The sequence below is a fragment of the Neoarthrinium moseri genome (assembly GCF_022829205.1).
Source record: "Neoarthrinium moseri strain CBS 164.80 chromosome Unknown scaffold6_Wmoseri_CBS_16480, whole genome shotgun sequence".
Lineage (NCBI taxonomy): Eukaryota > Fungi > Ascomycota > Sordariomycetes > Amphisphaeriales > Apiosporaceae > Neoarthrinium > Neoarthrinium moseri.
Genome location: NW_026055120.1, coordinates 128,621 through 144,826, shown reverse-complemented (window position 1 = coordinate 144,826; position 16,206 = coordinate 128,621). Strand labels below are relative to the sequence as shown.

At 55.7% G+C, this 16,206-nt stretch overlaps 6 protein-coding genes across 6 annotated transcripts; 3 read left to right on the top strand and 3 right to left on the bottom strand.

Annotated features, from left to right (window-relative positions):
* Window positions 1-812: 812 nt before the first annotated feature.
* On the top strand, window positions 813-2,871 carry JN550_002612 (uncharacterized protein; the record flags this gene model as incomplete). The annotated part of the gene is made up of 3 exons (XM_049313927.1): window positions 813-1,509; window positions 1,561-2,741; window positions 2,803-2,871. 3 exons carry the CDS (start codon window positions 813-815, stop codon window positions 2,869-2,871), a joined length of 1,947 nt encoding a protein of 648 aa, XP_049175137.1.
* A 518-nt stretch (window positions 2,872-3,389) lies between these two features.
* JN550_002611 (uncharacterized protein) lies at window positions 3,390-4,696 on the bottom strand (the record flags this gene model as incomplete). The annotated part of the gene is made up of 4 exons (XM_049313926.1): window positions 3,390-3,428; window positions 3,488-3,615; window positions 3,845-4,283; window positions 4,343-4,696. The coding sequence occupies 4 exons, from the start codon at window positions 4,694-4,696 to the stop codon at window positions 3,390-3,392; spliced, it is 960 nt and encodes a 319-aa protein (XP_049175136.1).
* A 1,547-nt stretch (window positions 4,697-6,243) lies between these two features.
* Window positions 6,244-7,095, top strand: JN550_002610 (uncharacterized protein; the record flags this gene model as incomplete). The annotated part of the gene is made up of 1 exon (XM_049313925.1): window positions 6,244-7,095. The coding sequence occupies one exon, from the start codon at window positions 6,244-6,246 to the stop codon at window positions 7,093-7,095; it is 852 nt and encodes a 283-aa protein (XP_049175135.1).
* A 1,071-nt stretch (window positions 7,096-8,166) lies between these two features.
* JN550_002609 (uncharacterized protein) lies at window positions 8,167-10,092 on the bottom strand (the record flags this gene model as incomplete). Its single annotated transcript, XM_049313924.1, has 1 exon — window positions 8,167-10,092. The coding sequence occupies one exon, from the start codon at window positions 10,090-10,092 to the stop codon at window positions 8,167-8,169; it is 1,926 nt and encodes a 641-aa protein (XP_049175134.1).
* Window positions 10,093-10,921: 829 nt separating this feature from the next.
* On the top strand, window positions 10,922-11,805 carry JN550_002608 (uncharacterized protein; the record flags this gene model as incomplete). Its single annotated transcript, XM_049313922.1, has 3 exons — window positions 10,922-11,125; window positions 11,230-11,535; window positions 11,656-11,805. 3 exons carry the CDS (start codon window positions 10,922-10,924, stop codon window positions 11,803-11,805), a joined length of 660 nt encoding a protein of 219 aa, XP_049175133.1.
* A 1,953-nt stretch (window positions 11,806-13,758) lies between these two features.
* JN550_002607 (uncharacterized protein) lies at window positions 13,759-15,327 on the bottom strand (the record flags this gene model as incomplete). The annotated part of the gene is made up of 4 exons (XM_049313921.1): window positions 13,759-14,745; window positions 14,823-14,971; window positions 15,037-15,106; window positions 15,199-15,327. The coding sequence occupies 4 exons, from the start codon at window positions 15,325-15,327 to the stop codon at window positions 13,759-13,761; spliced, it is 1,335 nt and encodes a 444-aa protein (XP_049175132.1).
* Between the last annotated feature and the right edge of the window lie 879 nt (window positions 15,328-16,206).

Here is a 16,206-nt window from a genome sequence, read left to right as displayed (position 1 = left end):
ACCGACGACGTTCATTGCAGCCGGCGCAGGAATAATCGCGCGTTAGTTGCCCAAGCGCCAGGTTCATCGCAAAGCAACCCGACTCCTCAGGCGCACTTGGGGGATTACGGCTTGCACGCATCGCTTGGGAACTTCGGCCTGCAGGGAAAGCCAACCGTGGAAGGACGCACTTCGTGGGCTGGTTCTCACGGGTCCTCACCCTGCTGCATATTCCAGGGTTTTCGGGAGGTTGCACAGCTCTCTCAGGGTACGAGGCTTCATTGCGCCGAGGGTATATTGGTCGGACAGCCCAACGCACACCGCACCGCACAGCCTAGTCGCCTTGGTCTTACGCAAGACGTCGGCGCAGGACCAGAGCCGGCTTCGCATTGTGTCCGCCTAGACAGTCCCCGCCTTTCTTCCAACACTCAGCTCAGGCTGAAACCTCGACGTTGTCGACGTTCTTGTCCCAATCTGCGATACCTCTGTGTTCATCCAGCGGCTCTTTGAAAGCCGACCGACAGCGCACCTGCACCACGCGCCCACGCACAGCACCAAGCATCTGGGTCTGTGACTCACTTCCAGTTTCTGGTGTTTATCACAGCAGAGGCTAGAGCAACTTGCAGCAATTACTCTGGTTTTCATGCAACTCAGCAGAACCAGCCACGGCTTCGGTATTTTCATCAGTCAAGAGTGCATCAGGCTCCGTCTTTCTGATCCGCAGTCAGATCTGACCTGCAGCACCACTGGGATCTCAAACTGTGTTGTTTGGGGGGTTTTCTGACCGTGAAGTCAGGTCGGGTTTGGACACCCGTCATTTGCTGCCGTCTACCATGGCAACTTTCACGGCACTGAATGGGAATGAACCCAGGGCGGCAGAGAACTTAAGCAGTGGTTCTCCGACCAAAACCGCAGGGCCTGAAGAACGTGCGAGTGTTGCAGGGATCGCTCAGGAGCAAAACCGGTCCGGCGGCAACTCCCCCGCCCAGCGGGAGCATTGGTCAGGTCCTGGCTCAGAGCGAACAGCATATCACCACCACCATACTAGCTACGCCGAGGTGGATGGCTCTCATAAGCGCAAGAGATCCAATTCGGGCGAGCCACGCTCGGCGCCATCGGATGAGAGAACACCTCTCCACAGTGCCCATTCTGACCCACGCGATGTCTACGCAACGCCACAACGGGATAGGGATTATCGGCCATACGGCGACGAGAGTAGGGAGGATTTATGGTACGCGCAGCAGCAGAGGGACGATAGGAGAGCCTACGAGCAACGCAACGCAGCTCGGTCCCGCAGTGAAGAAGAGTTAGAGGCGACACAAGGAACCATGGGCTCGCAGCAAGGCTACTCGCCAAATAGCCCCGATGATGATGGGTATTATGGAGGATCATTTGCAGGCGATCATCGAAGGGACGGTGCTGTACAGTCCGATCCTAAGAAGAGGAAGCGCAACTTTAGTAACCGGACGAAAACGGGTTGTTTGACGTGCCGAAAGAGAAAGAAGAAGTGCGACGAACTAAAGCCCGAGTGTAAGTTTGAGAAAGCGGTACATTTACTGAACTTGACTGATGGCGCTATAGGCAACAATTGTCTCCGTGGTGGGTTCATCTGTCAAGGATACCCCAACCAGCGCGGCTATCCCAAGATGGATAACAAGCCATCGGCCGTCCCACTTGAGTCAAAGGACCCAAGCTATGTGCCTCCTGGAGCATATGGAATGCCACAATCTGCTCCGTACGGCCCCCAACATCCAGCTCCGCCCAAGAGGGAACCGCCTCCATTGTATCGGAACCAGCCTTCTTTGCGTATAGAGCCCCCACAAAGCAGAATCTTGACGGATGACGACCGCCAGACTGCATCAACGATCCCCACAGCTTCAGTGGCCAGTCCTGAGAACAAGCCCTCCGCCGTATCCGGTTATACGTCAGCCGCCAATGTGTTTCCCACGCCGATCAGCGCCATCTCTACTGGCCTGCCAAAGGATTATCAGAGGATACCACCATTACACGACACCAGTCGAACGGAACCTGATACTCCTCATCCAGGAAGTACGCTGCCGCAGATCAGCCTCCTCCATCCCTCTAGGACCATCAACACAAGCAATCCGACGTCACAGCCCTCGACAAGTAATGCCCAGGTTGCTGCCCAGCTGGCACTCTCCCACAATCACTTTGCTGCGGCCAGCAGGGTAGCAACGCAGAAAGAGCTCATGCTGCAGGGGGCATCTTACAAGCCCTTTGATAAGGAGCTTGTTTTGGAGCGCGAAAGGTGTAGTGCCGCATGCTGGAGATTCAACAACTCGACCAATCCCAACAACGGAGTCTCAGCAAACGAACGAGCACGGCTGTTCCGCGAGATTTTAATGCCAAGAGAGCCCGTCAACCTGTCGCCGACCCAGCAGTCACCCGTTTCCACCCTTGGTCGTGTGGGTAGTGAATGCGTCGTCGAGGCCCCTTTCAATTGTGATTACGGCTACAACATCACGATTGGGCACAACGTGTTCATCGGCCGGAACTGCACGATCCTTGATCCTTGCAGCATCAAGATTGGGAACAATGTCTACATCGGCCCCAATGTCAGTCTCTTTGGCGCCACGCTCCACACGGATCCCAAACAGCGCGGGGGCAGCAAAAGCTCCCAAACCGGCGCTTCAATTACCATCGAGGATGACGCCTGGATTGGGGGAGGAGCCATCATTCTTCCAGGTCGACGGATAGGCAAAGGCGCCACCGTTGCCGCCGGTGCAGTCGTCGCGTCACGCGTATGTTATCAGCCCTTATGCCGTATCGCCGCCTTCAGTATCATGCTAACAGCCGTCACAGGATGTTCCCAACTTCACCATCGTGGCTGGAAACCCAGCCATCGTAAAACGTGGAGTCGGTTCCTCATAAGGAGTCTGCTCTGTCGAATTTGACGCATCTTTGTTATCTTATTCTTGTCATTTGCGATCATGATACCCCTGCAGTCGTTGTTTACTGTACAGATACGGAGTCATTTACATGTTTTCGCCTCGTAAATCCATCCTGCCACCGCTTCGGCTTCCGACGCGACATACCTGGGGCACTGTAATGTCAGCGAGTCTCAGTGTATAGCCTTCGTGGGATGGATGGGGTTCGCTTTTTTCATCGGAAGGATTAGAGGGGGTATAAAATAACGGCCGTGGCGTAGACAGCTCTGGAAGCTTTAAGAGGGACTTGAGGGGTAGTACTCTTTTACTAATGCCGCTACTCTGTGTTTTTGGATGGAGGGAAATCGCCGCCAGGCGAGCTCTCTGGCCTCCCTGGAGGGGCGTGATGCAGATGGGTTTACCACACGAGATTAACGAGATTATGGAACAGAATAGAGATTATATATCAGAGTATTACGATACATCAAGCTGTGCATTACGGGAATACCCCGGTGAGTGAAACTAGAGACCATCGTAGAAGCAGTCTGATCCTAGTAGCTTCTGGCATCTTTCCGCATTACGAACATTAAATTATCCTGCCCACGAATGAAATCGCTTACAAGCAGACATCGCTCATCGTGCAGGCGCCTCTTGATATTGGAGCCTTCCTCGCATGCGGGCATATTCCTCCTGCGTAATCGGAGCATACTTCGGCGGGTTTCCCTCCGTAGCACATTGTGGTAAGCAACTAATCGTAGCCGTCGGATCAGTAGTCACGAAGTACGGGATTGAGTAGCGTGCCCGGGTCATCTTTCCCGTTTGCGTATCTTTTATCTCTTGGGTCGGTGGAAGCGTTACGCGGTGCATTGTCGATTTTAGGTAGTCTGACATACAAACGTCAAATATCAACCATGGCGAGGGATGTACAAGTGGATTAATGGTGATAAAGGGTGAACTTTGAATGCTAGCAGACGTACCATTACTCCATCGCATCATCAGGTCGCCAACGTTCATAACAAGCACATCCTTCAAGGGCGTGGCATCCACGAAGCGTCCTGGCTGCCGCGGATCCTCGACCTGCAAGCCACCGCACTCATCCTGGAACAGGAGGGTGATGGAGCCCCAGTCGGTATGGGCCGGCATGCGGGCCACGACGTTGCTCGTCAGCTTTTCGGCCTCGACCGGCGGGTAGTGAAGCAGACGCAGCTGGTTGCCCTCGCCGCTGTGGAACTGCAGGAAGTAATCCTCCTCATCGAGTCCGATTCCAAGTGCCAGCGCCCGTAGCAGTTCCTTCGCGGTCTCGAAGCACCGCCAGTAAAATCCAACCATGAAGCTCCGGAACCCCGGGAGGACGTGCTCGGGCAGCCAGACGTTTGGCTGGCGATCGAATGTCTCGCTTCCGATCTCGTAGCTCTCCTTCTTGGACGTAAGCTCCGTTGTCCGCCCTGGTGTTTGATGTCTCAGACCGAGCTCACCTTGCAGTCCGTGACTCTGCGGAGTTCCGCTGCGACCACGTCTTCGTCGTCTTCGTCCCGGTGGACGTGCTGGCTGACCTTCTCGAGACCAGGCCAGGAGTATCCCCGATGCACAGTTGGGCCTGGCGGGTGCGGGGCCAGCATCTTCTGATCTTCGGGGAGGTCGAAGAGTTTCTTGGACCAGCTGAAGGCTTGACTCACGAGATCCTCGGGCACGCCATGGTTCGCGATATACACGAATCCGACGGAATGGCAGGCTTCCGTCAGCTCTCGCGCGATGCGCTTGCGCTCTTCGTGTGAGCCACCGGCCCATGTGCTGAAGTCTATCACTGGTATTGCTTGCTCTGCTGACATAGTGGCAACTGAAGAGGTCAAACACGGGCTTGAAACTTGCCAAAGTACGAGAAGATCGAGGGAATTGAGTAGCATCCCTTCCGTCTTAAAGCCTCGTGGATACTACAATGCTGGATACTTCGGCAGTCAAGAAGCGGAGGTGGGAAGACATCGGCGTTGTGGGTCATGCCGGCCGATCCCCCGGCCAAGTGCGTCTGCGGCCGGCTTGGCATGATACACACCGGGGCAACCAAGCAAACCCGTGTCAAAACCGCACTCATCAGAACGTCATAACTATGACTTTTCGTCAATCCTAGCATACTGGGATCAACCATTCTCTGTTCAAAACTTCTAAACAGTAACATAGAGCAGTGAGAGCAGTAAACAATTGACATACTTGCATGTTCAATCAAAGAGTACTTGGTTATCAGTACATTGAGGAGACACATATGCGATCAAGTATAAATTTGGTTAGTGATTGCTGAATGCAGTACAACAACCCGTGCTGGTTATCATCATTTCCCTTGTCTGTCACAAGATTATCATTCAGTAAACTCCATTTGCCTCAATGGGCGCATGAATGCACACTAAGTGAACTAGAGGCCCGTAAGCCGCCTTCCTAGATATAACAACGAAAGGCTCAGGGAAGCCGGCATCCAATCTGTTTGGATTCGTAATGTCAAAATATGCTGGCAAGCGGCATGAGTCCCAATGTATTCTGGAATTTATGCGTAACCCGATGAAAACTAACCGGGGGGAATATACCATGAATGAGTGTAGTGAGCATCCGAATATGCTCTGGAACCTGAAGAATGTACAACAACGAAGTGGCTGACAATCGTACGTCCACCAGAATCATTTCTGCACTGGCGAAGTACACATGAAGCTGCCCAAGGTACTCTTTTCGGCCGCCTACTTTCACCGACAGATTTGCGCGTGAAATGGGTTTGAATATAATTCTTGGGGACTCGCTGCATTAGCCAAGGCGATAGAACTCATGCGGATGAGCTACAACAATGCAGCAGATAGAATACGCTTTCAAAGACCACAAATTGTATACTTAAACCCCGTGTCTTTCGAACAGTTCATTCACTAGAATCACAGAAGCTATAATTGAACTTGACGTTGAAGTACACCGAGATCAGAAGCCAACAGCTGGTAACGTACTTCTACTCCTTCTTTTCTCGTCTAGGGACTCTGAGGAATTCGTTAAGACTTCGTAATTACGTGAACACCAGTGGGCTTCTCACATTTTAACTCTAACACGAGAACATTATCTGAGAAGAGTACACACCAAATGGCGAGACTTTAGAGTTGGAAGATTTTGGTATACTTTCTAACTCTATAAAATCTTCTCTCGGGCTTATCATTTAGATAAGTAAATTCCACGCACTTATAAACTGTGCCAGTTGAGAGATACACTTCTCAAATTGCTTCCCACTTCTGTCCCGTGTCCATAATTCTTTCGTTTGGAACATATCCTTTTTCCAGCAAGTAGAATAGTCTTCGGGCTCCTCTGCACTCTTCTGTCCCCTTACCAAAATTTGCACTCGCTCTTCTCCGACAGGATGACATTCATCGGCTTTGTCAAGTTCAAATTGAGTTCAAGAAAAGGGCGCCGCTCAGGGAAAACCAGCACAGCATCCCCAAGATCATCCAGCAGGCGTACCTTTATCAGCAGATCAAGCGGCACGAAATCAAGCAGCTCCCGCACCTCTTCCGCCATCAGTCTCCTAAAAACCTCTTATGAACTTCTGGATATACACGGGAAATACAAACCAATCAAGCAACCAAAACAGCCAAAGAAATCAAAACCACCAAGCAAAGCCAGCTCTATTTCTCTCTCTCTTCCAAGGCTCAAGCTCGTCAAGCACCGTGGCTCCTATAACCTATTCCCACGCAAGAAGTCTAGCAATAATCGCAGAACACAAAAGTCCACACAGCCAGAGCCCTTGAAATTCAACCAAGACAATTCAAAAGACACCCCAGAAACTACTACGGGGCAAGGGCCCGAGCGAGACACTACTCCAACCATCCGTTGGCCGTTCCTCAACACAACAGCGGACGAAGACGACGACAACGACAATGAAACCGAAGGCTCAGAGTCGCCCACTTCCTTCCCAACCTCGCTCTACTCCCACACCTCCGGCAACGTCGTCACCCGCGGCGCCGTAGCGCGCGGCCGCCCGACCCTCGTGCACGCAGCCGCCCTGGGCGGGGAGTGCGCCACACTGGTAGACGAGGACGACCCGGAGTCGTTGGAGATCCTGGAGGCCAACCACCGAGCTGCTCAGCAGCGGACGCACAAAGTACCAGATGCCGAGGCCCCGGAGCCACCCAAACAACTTTCCCGAGCCGAGATGGAGGCGGCGCGACGGGACGCCGCCGTGCACGAGTGGAGATGGCGGCTGTGGTGGTGAGGCTCGTGGTCCTCGCTGTCACTGTTACCGCCGCGTCAAGGCAGAGCTGGAGAGGCCCGTGTACCTCTGACGATGGATGATGATGGTGGGTGGTGGATGCAAGGAATGATGGGATGGAAGCGAAGGACGCTCTTGGCCCCGTGGGTGCCTCACTCTGCGAGCAAGTGCCATGGCAGCGTATGAAAAGTTGGGCACTGGGTTTGATTTTCCTGTTTTCGAAGCGTGGAGTTCGGGGAACAACTCACAACAGCGATTATGTGGTGCATATATGGGGAAGCATGACTAGGCGCAATTGGACAATACGGGTTATAGAGGAGATTGTTGGACAGTATAGACTTCTCGGAGTGAATGGATCGTGTCGGATACCCCAATGACTTTCTCCTCTCGACGTGAAGTAATAGCTGCAATTTGTGCTCTTTGGTCATCCGCTCGACTTGTTGAGTGGACTATATTCTCGTCATGCAACTATACTACTACGTATCAAATATGCATGCCAAGAAAACCCGTTGCCACTGTATAGCTGATAGTGAGCGGGTGCAAGCGCTGCCAGTGCAGGCAATGTAACTGGGTCCATATCGAGGCCACAACCGGGGAGGGAACCCGCAACCTGCAAGCCTGGGAAAGAAACGGTATTCTACAGCCTCCTCGGTCTGTACAAAGAGCACCAGACGAGTTTTGGGCGCGATGCTGCTCGGGCGGCCTTTCCGCCGGCTGGGGTTAGGTTGGGTTGGCGAGTACTCAGGCATGGGAGCCAGGAGGCTACTCTTGACACAACCCGCCTTGTGCTCAAGTGATGCGTAACCTGTGTTTGTGCTTTGTTTATTCTTGCGTCTGCATGCACCTGACTATGCGACAGTGCCAACCCCTCAGTATATATAGCTTATGATGCCGCGTCTGTTCGGACGACGAAGTAGCACACCGCCAAAACTGGAGCTGGTGTGCTCCCGCGCGCAGAGAGGAAACCATATTTAGAACAAGCATTCTGACTTGGGGTCTGAAGACGACACAAGAGGTGCACGGTGGGTATCAAGAGTGGTATTCTACATGTCTCTATACGACACGGCAGGCGGCCTATTTCTTCTGCCTCTTTGCGCTTGGGTCGCTGACGGTGCTCAGAACGCTGGCACTCCTCTTATGACCGCCACTGCTCCCCGGCCGCGGTTTGTCCTCGGCGGTCTCCTTCTTGACCTCTGCGTTACCATCCTTGGGTTTGGCCTCGGCCTCGGCCGCCTCTGCAGCACCTTCGCCGTTGACTGTGGGTGGAACCTCGGCGCTGGCGTTGGCACCATCCGTCGAGGGTGCTGCGGCCTTTGCTGCATCTGTCGTGGTAGATGACGCAGCTTCGGGTTTTGCATCGCCGTTCGTTTCGCTAGGTTTCTGCGCATCCGACGCCTGCTCGGAAGCTGCGGGTTGAGGCTGCGTCGGGGCATTGAGCTTGTCCTTCTCGGCCTTCTTGGCCTGCTCAAGCTTGATCTCCCCGTCGAGTTTGTCACTGATCTTCCTCAACTCGAGGAGTGTCTGGATATTATCCAGCAGCTTGGCCATCTGATCAACAACGTCCTTGGTGGGCATGTTGAGCCGGCCGGGAATGTCAAGCTCAGCGAGGGTGTTGGTGATGCGCTGGTGCTGGGCGTTGGACTTGGTGGTGAGGATCTTGTTGATCCGCTCATAGCGGAACGTGGGACCACTCGACAGGCGTTCGGTGGTAGTAAATACACCATAGATCTGCTCCTCCTGCTCGGTGAGCTTCCGGCGCTCCGCAGGCTGCGCAGCGCCCTTCTTGGTAGGTTTCTCGGGACGACTCTCGGCGGCACCGATCGAGTCGCGGTGGTTGCTGGCGGTAGTGGAGGCGGCGATGCTTTCGCGCTTTGGGTCTGCGACGGGTGTTGATCCCGGGTGGGCCGAGGCCCCTGCCGAAGCAGGCGTGCTCTGCCCATCAGCAGTAGCCATGATGGACTTGCGTTTCTTAGACTTGTCCGCAGTCATCAGGTTCTGCAGCAGGGTCTGGAGGCCGTTGCTGGTCTTGAAGGCACTGAGGTCTTGGGTGGTCTCGGCGTGAGGGTAGTCGAGACGATTGTATAGCTCGCGACGCTCCAGGTTGAACTTCTCCTGACGCGCCATGATGCGTTTGACCTCGACAAGAAGTGCCTCCTCCTCGCGTGCCTCCTCCTTAGAGCGGCTCATCTGGTTCTCGGCAAACTTCTTGCGACGGGCCTCCTCGGCGGGGTTGAAGCTCGTCATGACCTTGTGCAGGTTGAACTCATCGGCGTTCATGTACTGGACGGGCTTCTGCACGGCCATCATCTTGGCTGCCACCTCATAATAACGAGCCTTGAGCTCCTCCATAGTGCGAGGTTTACGTGCCGCGACCACAGCGCTGCTAGGGTTTTCGTCACCAGGGAGGTCGCCGCCCTCGGTGGACTGGATAATATCGGGCTGGTAGTCATAGCGATCCCATATCAGCTCCCATCGGAGGTCGAAGTCGCGAACCAAGTCCATCAGGTAGTCCGTCTCGTCCTTGTCCCAGTCGCTGTTGGCGAGGGACGAATTATACTGGTCGTCGCTGTACTGGGGCACATGGACCTTGACGTTGAACTTGGCGAACGACGAGTCCTCGATCTCGGCTGAACTTTCGTCGACGGCCATCTTGTCGTCGGCGGGCTGGCCATCGTGGGAGTCTGGTGGTGGTTGGGCGGGCGGCGCATCGTCCTTCCTCCTCCAATGCCTCAGGATTAATGTGGTGTCGTCGCGGGCCGAGTTGTGGAAAGGGCGCATCTCCCATTTTGCGGCGGGCTTGCGGCTGGCGAAGCGACGCTTCTTGAATGACGAGATCTGGGGGACGATGGCGATGGGGTTGTCGCCGCCGAGATTCTGGACCTCTCGCGCGAGGCCCTTGAGGTTGGGCCGTGGCGCCGAGGTCTTCTGCTTCTTGGACGGGCGGGCGCCCGCACCGTCGGCGGGCAGGTTGAGGACGTCGCGCACATCGTGTGACGCCATTGTGTGTGTGTGTGTGTGTGTGTGTGTGTGGGCGTGTTGGGCCCGCGATGGGAGTCTTTCTGTTAGAAGTGCAGGCAGGCTCGGTAGGGACCACCGCTGTCAGCCATACACCAGGTCGGATGAGAAGCAAAGCTCTCTACGCGTGACTGCACATTCGGGACAATTGATCCTGACCCCGAACTCGATGATGTAGCCGGGCTGACGCGTGTAAGTCGATGGATTTTCGTCTCTGGCTCGGTCGAGTCTCGCCGCGCCCATGTCGCTTTCTTTGCATGGCCGTCGCTAAATTTCGAGCCTCTCTGCCTCCACGTGACCCACTTCTCTCCTCCCGCCCAGGTCCTCAGTGTAGGTACGTACTCGGGCAACTTACACAGTACACAGTAACACAGTAACTTAGTGGCTTTTGATCTTCCGACGCCCGGGCCATCCCCTAGCTCCCCAGCTCCCAGCTCCCAGCGCCCATCGACCGCTAGTTAACCCCCTGTCCATCTTTCGGGGGGGACAGCAGGACAGCAGGACAGCAGGACAGCAGGACAGCAGGCCCCTAGCGGCCAAACCTCTGGGCATCTGGACTTTTGGCCATTTGGCCTGTGAGAAGTAGCCTCACGCCCTTTAGGAGAGAGAGACAGAGAGACCGACAACCAGAGAGCGACGACAAACGACGGCTCATCACACCACCACACCACCACACCACCCCCCGGAGCTCAACAACGGCATCTGCGCCCTCGTGACCGTCCTATCCCGACGTTGTCGCCCGTCAATTGAGCTTTCTCGGCGCCGCCCACCCACCACATACACACAAACACACACACACCCATACACACACAAGATGAGGGCCATCCTCCCCCTCCTGTCGCTGAGCACCGTCGCTCAAGCCCTGTACTTCTACATCGACGGCAGCAACCCCAAGTGCTTCTTCGAGGACCTGCCCAAGGACACCCTGGTCGTCGGCCACTACGATGCCGCAGAGTACGACGACAACACGCAACAATGGTCGAAACACGACGGCCTGAGCATCTACATCTCGGTCGATGTAAGTTTTTGCTTTCGAGAGCCTCCCTTCTCTGCTTGACGGCACCTGCGTCATATCCACACACATGTATGCTGACGAGCACCCCTCTCTTCCCCCTCCCGCAGGAAGTCTTCGACAACGACCACCGCGTGGTGTCGCAGCGCGGCTCGTCGAGCGGGCGCTTCACCTTCAGCGCGGCCGACGCCGGCGAGCACCGCATCTGCTTCACGCCCTCGTCCAGCAGCGGCCGCCAGGGCTGGCTGAGCGCCCTGAGCCCCAACGGCGGCATCAAGCTGACGCTCGACCTGGCCATCGGCGAGACGAGCGACATCGAGAGCGCCGACAAGGGCAAGATGGAGGACATCTCCCAGCGCGTCCGCGACCTGCACTCGCGCCTGCAGGACATCCGCCGCGAGCAGGTCTTCCAGAGGGTACGTCTTTTTTTCCCCCTCTTTCCTCTCGCCTCTTTGGGGGTCATTACTTCTCCCCAGTATATAGCCAGGTACAGAGAGATAGGGATATGCTGACAAGAGAATTTTCCCCCCGAACAGGAGCGCGAGGCCGAGTTCAGAGATCAGTCCGAGTCCACCAACGCCCGCGTCGTCCGCTGGATGTTCATCCAGGTCCTCGTCCTCGGCGCCACCTGCGCCTGGCAACTGTCGCATCTCCGGTCCTTCTTCATCAAGCAGAAGCTCACCTAGAGTACTACCCCTACTCTTCTCCACCCCGAGGGAGGTTTCGTGGGTAGCGGGGGCCAAGTGAGGAAGTGGGAAGTTGGTTTTCTCTCTCTCGACGCGAATATAGAACAAGATCAAAAAACGATAGCTCCATGTTCCTCGTGAGCTAGGAAGGGTGCGGATGGGAAGGAAGAAAGAAGAACAGTACGGAAACCTCCGTATATACATCACCTGCCAGTAGGTGTGTGTATATATATGGAGGCTTCTCCTGTATGTTTTGATTGTCTATCTCTCTTGTCCCTGTAATGATACGAAAACTCGGCCCGGCGTCTCGGTCCATCTTGGGCAGCAATGGTGGGAAACGGGGAGGAGGGAGTCCTCCTCTCATTTCTTACCAGGGCGATAGCCAAAGAATGCTCAAACGAAAAATTCATGTCACACTCTGTGCTGTGGTCCGTTAGTTGGGCTTTCCGTGATCCTTGCTGAACGAACGTGGAGAAAAAGAATTATCTTCTCTTTAGGGGTGCGTCTTGCTTGAACTGAGAGGAGTACAGTTGCCTGAACTATAGATGCCACATCTTTCATCATGGCGCTTCATTTGAACGACAGCACCACGTCGTATAGACCTCTGGTCCTAATCCAGGACCTCCAATATGGTGCAGACTCGGCTGCCAGTGTATGCAGAGCCGGTTCATCTATGTCTATCACGTGGTGCAGTGCGAATGAATACGTGCTAAGCCTAGCAGCAACTCGCCCATAACATCCAGGTGAATAAGGTGAAGTGCCTTTCTTGACCACGACGTGAGACGACGCACACCATCCCTTCCCTTTTCAAGATTGTCAGTGTTGGGCGTCAGTACAACAGATCAAGCACGCACACCCAATTCTTGGGATAATTCGCCAATACGCAGTCACGGTTGCAGATCAAAGTCCTGAAAACACAATTATTATCAAAAGAGTTTTTCCTGGTTCCCAACCCTATGATTCCGCCCTCCAGCTCTATCGACGTCACAAAAAAACCTCGGTGCAGCAAGTCCCTTCTTGGCCTCCCCTCTTCGCCTGCTGTTCTGACTGCACACCCCGTCTCGCCCCCGTGTGGCCATTGCCGCGGGCAGAAGCGGAGCCAGATCCCCCTCGTGAGCACATCTTTTCTGTGTGCCGCTTCTTCCCCCCTCTGGTGAACACAGGGCTAGACTCAGCACCCATGCCGACTTCTGCAAAAAAAAATTATGAACATGTAGGCTTTCAAGGCAAAAAAAATCCAGATGCTTGGACCCATTTCCCTGCGCCTTTGCTTGATTGCGTCGCTTCGCTTCGCTATTAACAGACTACCCCCACCGGCAACTTTCTCTATGTTTCGTGATAGCGAGTGTCGTGAATGAAATCTGTTTTTGGTTCCGTGTTCCGTGATTCCACACCTTGGCCAGGCCATTCCCCCGTTGGTTCGAGAGAGGGGAATATGGCTATAGACCGGGAGAAATCCGCGTGGGAAGACGGCGATTAAAAATGTGGAACCGCGGATTGAGGTTGAAACAGGTACATCCTGCCGACAAAAAACCCTACCAGAACGTCCTGGATCGAGTACGCCTAGACGCCCATTCCTTTTTGATTCACCACCCTGACCGACGCTCGATGCAGATGTTTCGTGACAAGGATGACAATTTGGAGGAAATAGAAAAGAGAAGAGTTGGATGGTTCGCATCAGATTCGTCAGAGCTGCACAAAGACAGCTTGGGCCGGAACAAAATATGTCGAGAAGCGGAGCGGCCCCAGAGCGTATTAAAATAAAAGGTAGGAGTAGGAGAAAGCACCGAAGTCTCATCCAATGCTCTCTATAGTCTATGTGGAATCGCTGACATTGACATATAAGTGTATTACGTTTAGCCTGCCGAGGGGGGATCAGCTCAAGTCTCTCGCAGCCGCAGGCAGGCAGGTATATCTGGCTGTCGCGGAAGAGTGGGGGTGAAAAGGAGGTGTCTACTCACCGCAGCAGAGGACCTTCATGAACTTCTGGAAGCCAGTAGGTTGAGGCTCGGCAGGTCTGCTACCGGGTACGGCCTGCGAACCCATGTTGGACGCCTGCGGGGCCATCCGCGGCGGCAGGTTCTGGTTGCTGTTCTGGAACTGGGCCTGGGTCGAGCCCGTCGGCGTGGCCATGTCACGGAGCCCCCCTACCGCACTGCCGCGCTGCGCCTGGAGAGCGCCTGGGGCGTTTGGCCGGCGTTTGTCCATCGCCTTCGCTGGCGAGGGAGGTGGGGGCTGCGCGGCGTTTAAACGGTCGCGGGTCAGGTGAGGCGTGCTGGCACCGTTGCGGGATGCGTTGTGCAGTTCCATCTGGGAGGCGCCGGGTCTGGCGTTGGGGTTGTGGTAGGCGCCCGACTTGTGGCCGTCCCAGCCCTTGCTCGAGTCCTTGCTGATCTTCATCCAGTCGTACTCGCCGTCCTCGACCTCGCCCGTGTTCTTGAGGGCCGTGGTGAAGAGCTCGCGGAGGTAGTCGTAGTCGGGGGTGTCCTCGAAGCCCAGGTTCCGCACGTACGTCAGGTACTTGTTGAACTCCTCGGGGAAGCCCTCGCAGAGGTCCTTGATGACGGTCGTCTGCTTCTTCTCGCCAATCTTCTCGTACTTCTGCTTGTTGGTGGCGGCCTTGAGCCCCTGCCACGGCAGCCCGCCGCGGAGGAAGTACATGAAGACGTGGCCGAGGGCCTCGAGATCGTCTCTTCGCGACTGTTCCCTGCCGAGATGGGTGTTGATACTCATGTACCGGGCCGTTCCCGACAACGACTTCCGCTCGCGGTAGGGGATGTGCTGCTTGGTCTTGGGATCGCGGTACTGCTTGGCCATGCCGAAGTCAACGACGTGGATGACGTTGGACGCCTTGGTTCCGGGCCGGCCAATCAGGAAGTTGTCGGGCTTGATGTCTCGGTAGATCAAGTTCTTCTCGTGGATGGTTTGCACGCGGGAAAGCTGGATGCCTGGTCAGTCCCCGTCTGCTGCACCGGATCGTGTTGCTTTGCGGTTGCGAGGATGGGGAGGGATCTTACCATTTGCTTGGCAACCATGACAACGGTCTTGATGGAGAACCTCCGGTTGCAGTGGTCGAACAGGTCCTCCAACGAGGGTCCCAGCAGATCTATGACCAGGATGTTGTGGAGGCCTTCCTGTCCGAAGTAGTAGACGTTGGGGATGCCGGCTGCGGATGGGTCAGTGGTCAGAAAGCTGAGGGCTTTGGTGTGCGTATGCTGTCGGTCGACTTACGGCATCCGACAAGAATCTTGTACGTCCGGTACTCATCTCGCAGCTGTGGTGCATCGCTCTTTCGGGGTTCCTGGGGGGAGGGCGGAACAGGTTAGCCAATTGATCCCACGCCGGGGAGACACTCGTCTGCATCCAGGACGAAGGGGGAGATTGTCGACTCACAAACTTGATGGCGACTTGCTGGTTGTTCAGCAGGTTGGTCCCCTCGAAGATGACACCAAAGGAGCCCTCTCCAATCTTCTTGCCCACGCGGTAGTGGACACCGACGACGTTGGACGACGACGAGGCCATTGTTGCAGCTGAGGCTCGAACGAAGGGGAGCGACGGCGACGGTGGGAAACCAAGGTGAGGGTCTGGTCGGCGGACGACGTGGTGGTGAAAGGCGGTGGACGTTCGTCGGGCGGTGGGTGGACGACGGGGTCGGTCAAGCACAAGCTGGGGGAGGCTAGGCTCTGGCTGGTGGGCGTGGGCGTGGGCGTGGGCGTGGACGCGGGAAAGGAGTGAGTGAGTGAGCGGCTTGGGTACTGCCACTACACTACACTACAACTAACGGGATACGAGTACCCAAGACAGGTCAGGCACTCAGGGTCGGCGAATGCTCATCTCCGGAGGCTGGGGACAATCGGTGAAGCAGACCTCGCGTGCAGCGGTCGAGATGGCGAGCAGAGGCCGCGCCGGATCGTCGTCGTCGTCGTCGCTGCTGCAGCGGGAATGGGGTGGGAGGAGGAGAGTTGTTGACGGTTGACGGAGCAAGGTCAATTGACGAAGGTCGGAAGAAGCGAAAGGGAGAAACTGAAATCGGCGGCCGACGGGGGGGGGACGCAGGACGGGAGACGCCAAATCTGATCTGGTGCTTGGGTTTGGACTTGGCCTTGGACTTGGACGGGGACCAGGACTGGGGGGAATGGCTGGCTGTGGACCGTGGACCGTGGACCGTGGTTCAATGTTCGGTAAAGGCAGTACGTAGGTCTGTACCCACGGTATCCAGACGTGGTCAGGGAGGCAAGGTTGTCGGTCACAGGCCACAGGCCACAGGTCACAGCTGGAGGCAAACAGGCTCAACGGCGGCGCTGGCAGACTGGCTGGCAGACCTGGAGGCTGGCTGGCAAACTGCACCTTTACACAGTAAGGTAGACCTGGGCCCCATTCCCCCCCCCCCCCCCCCCCCCC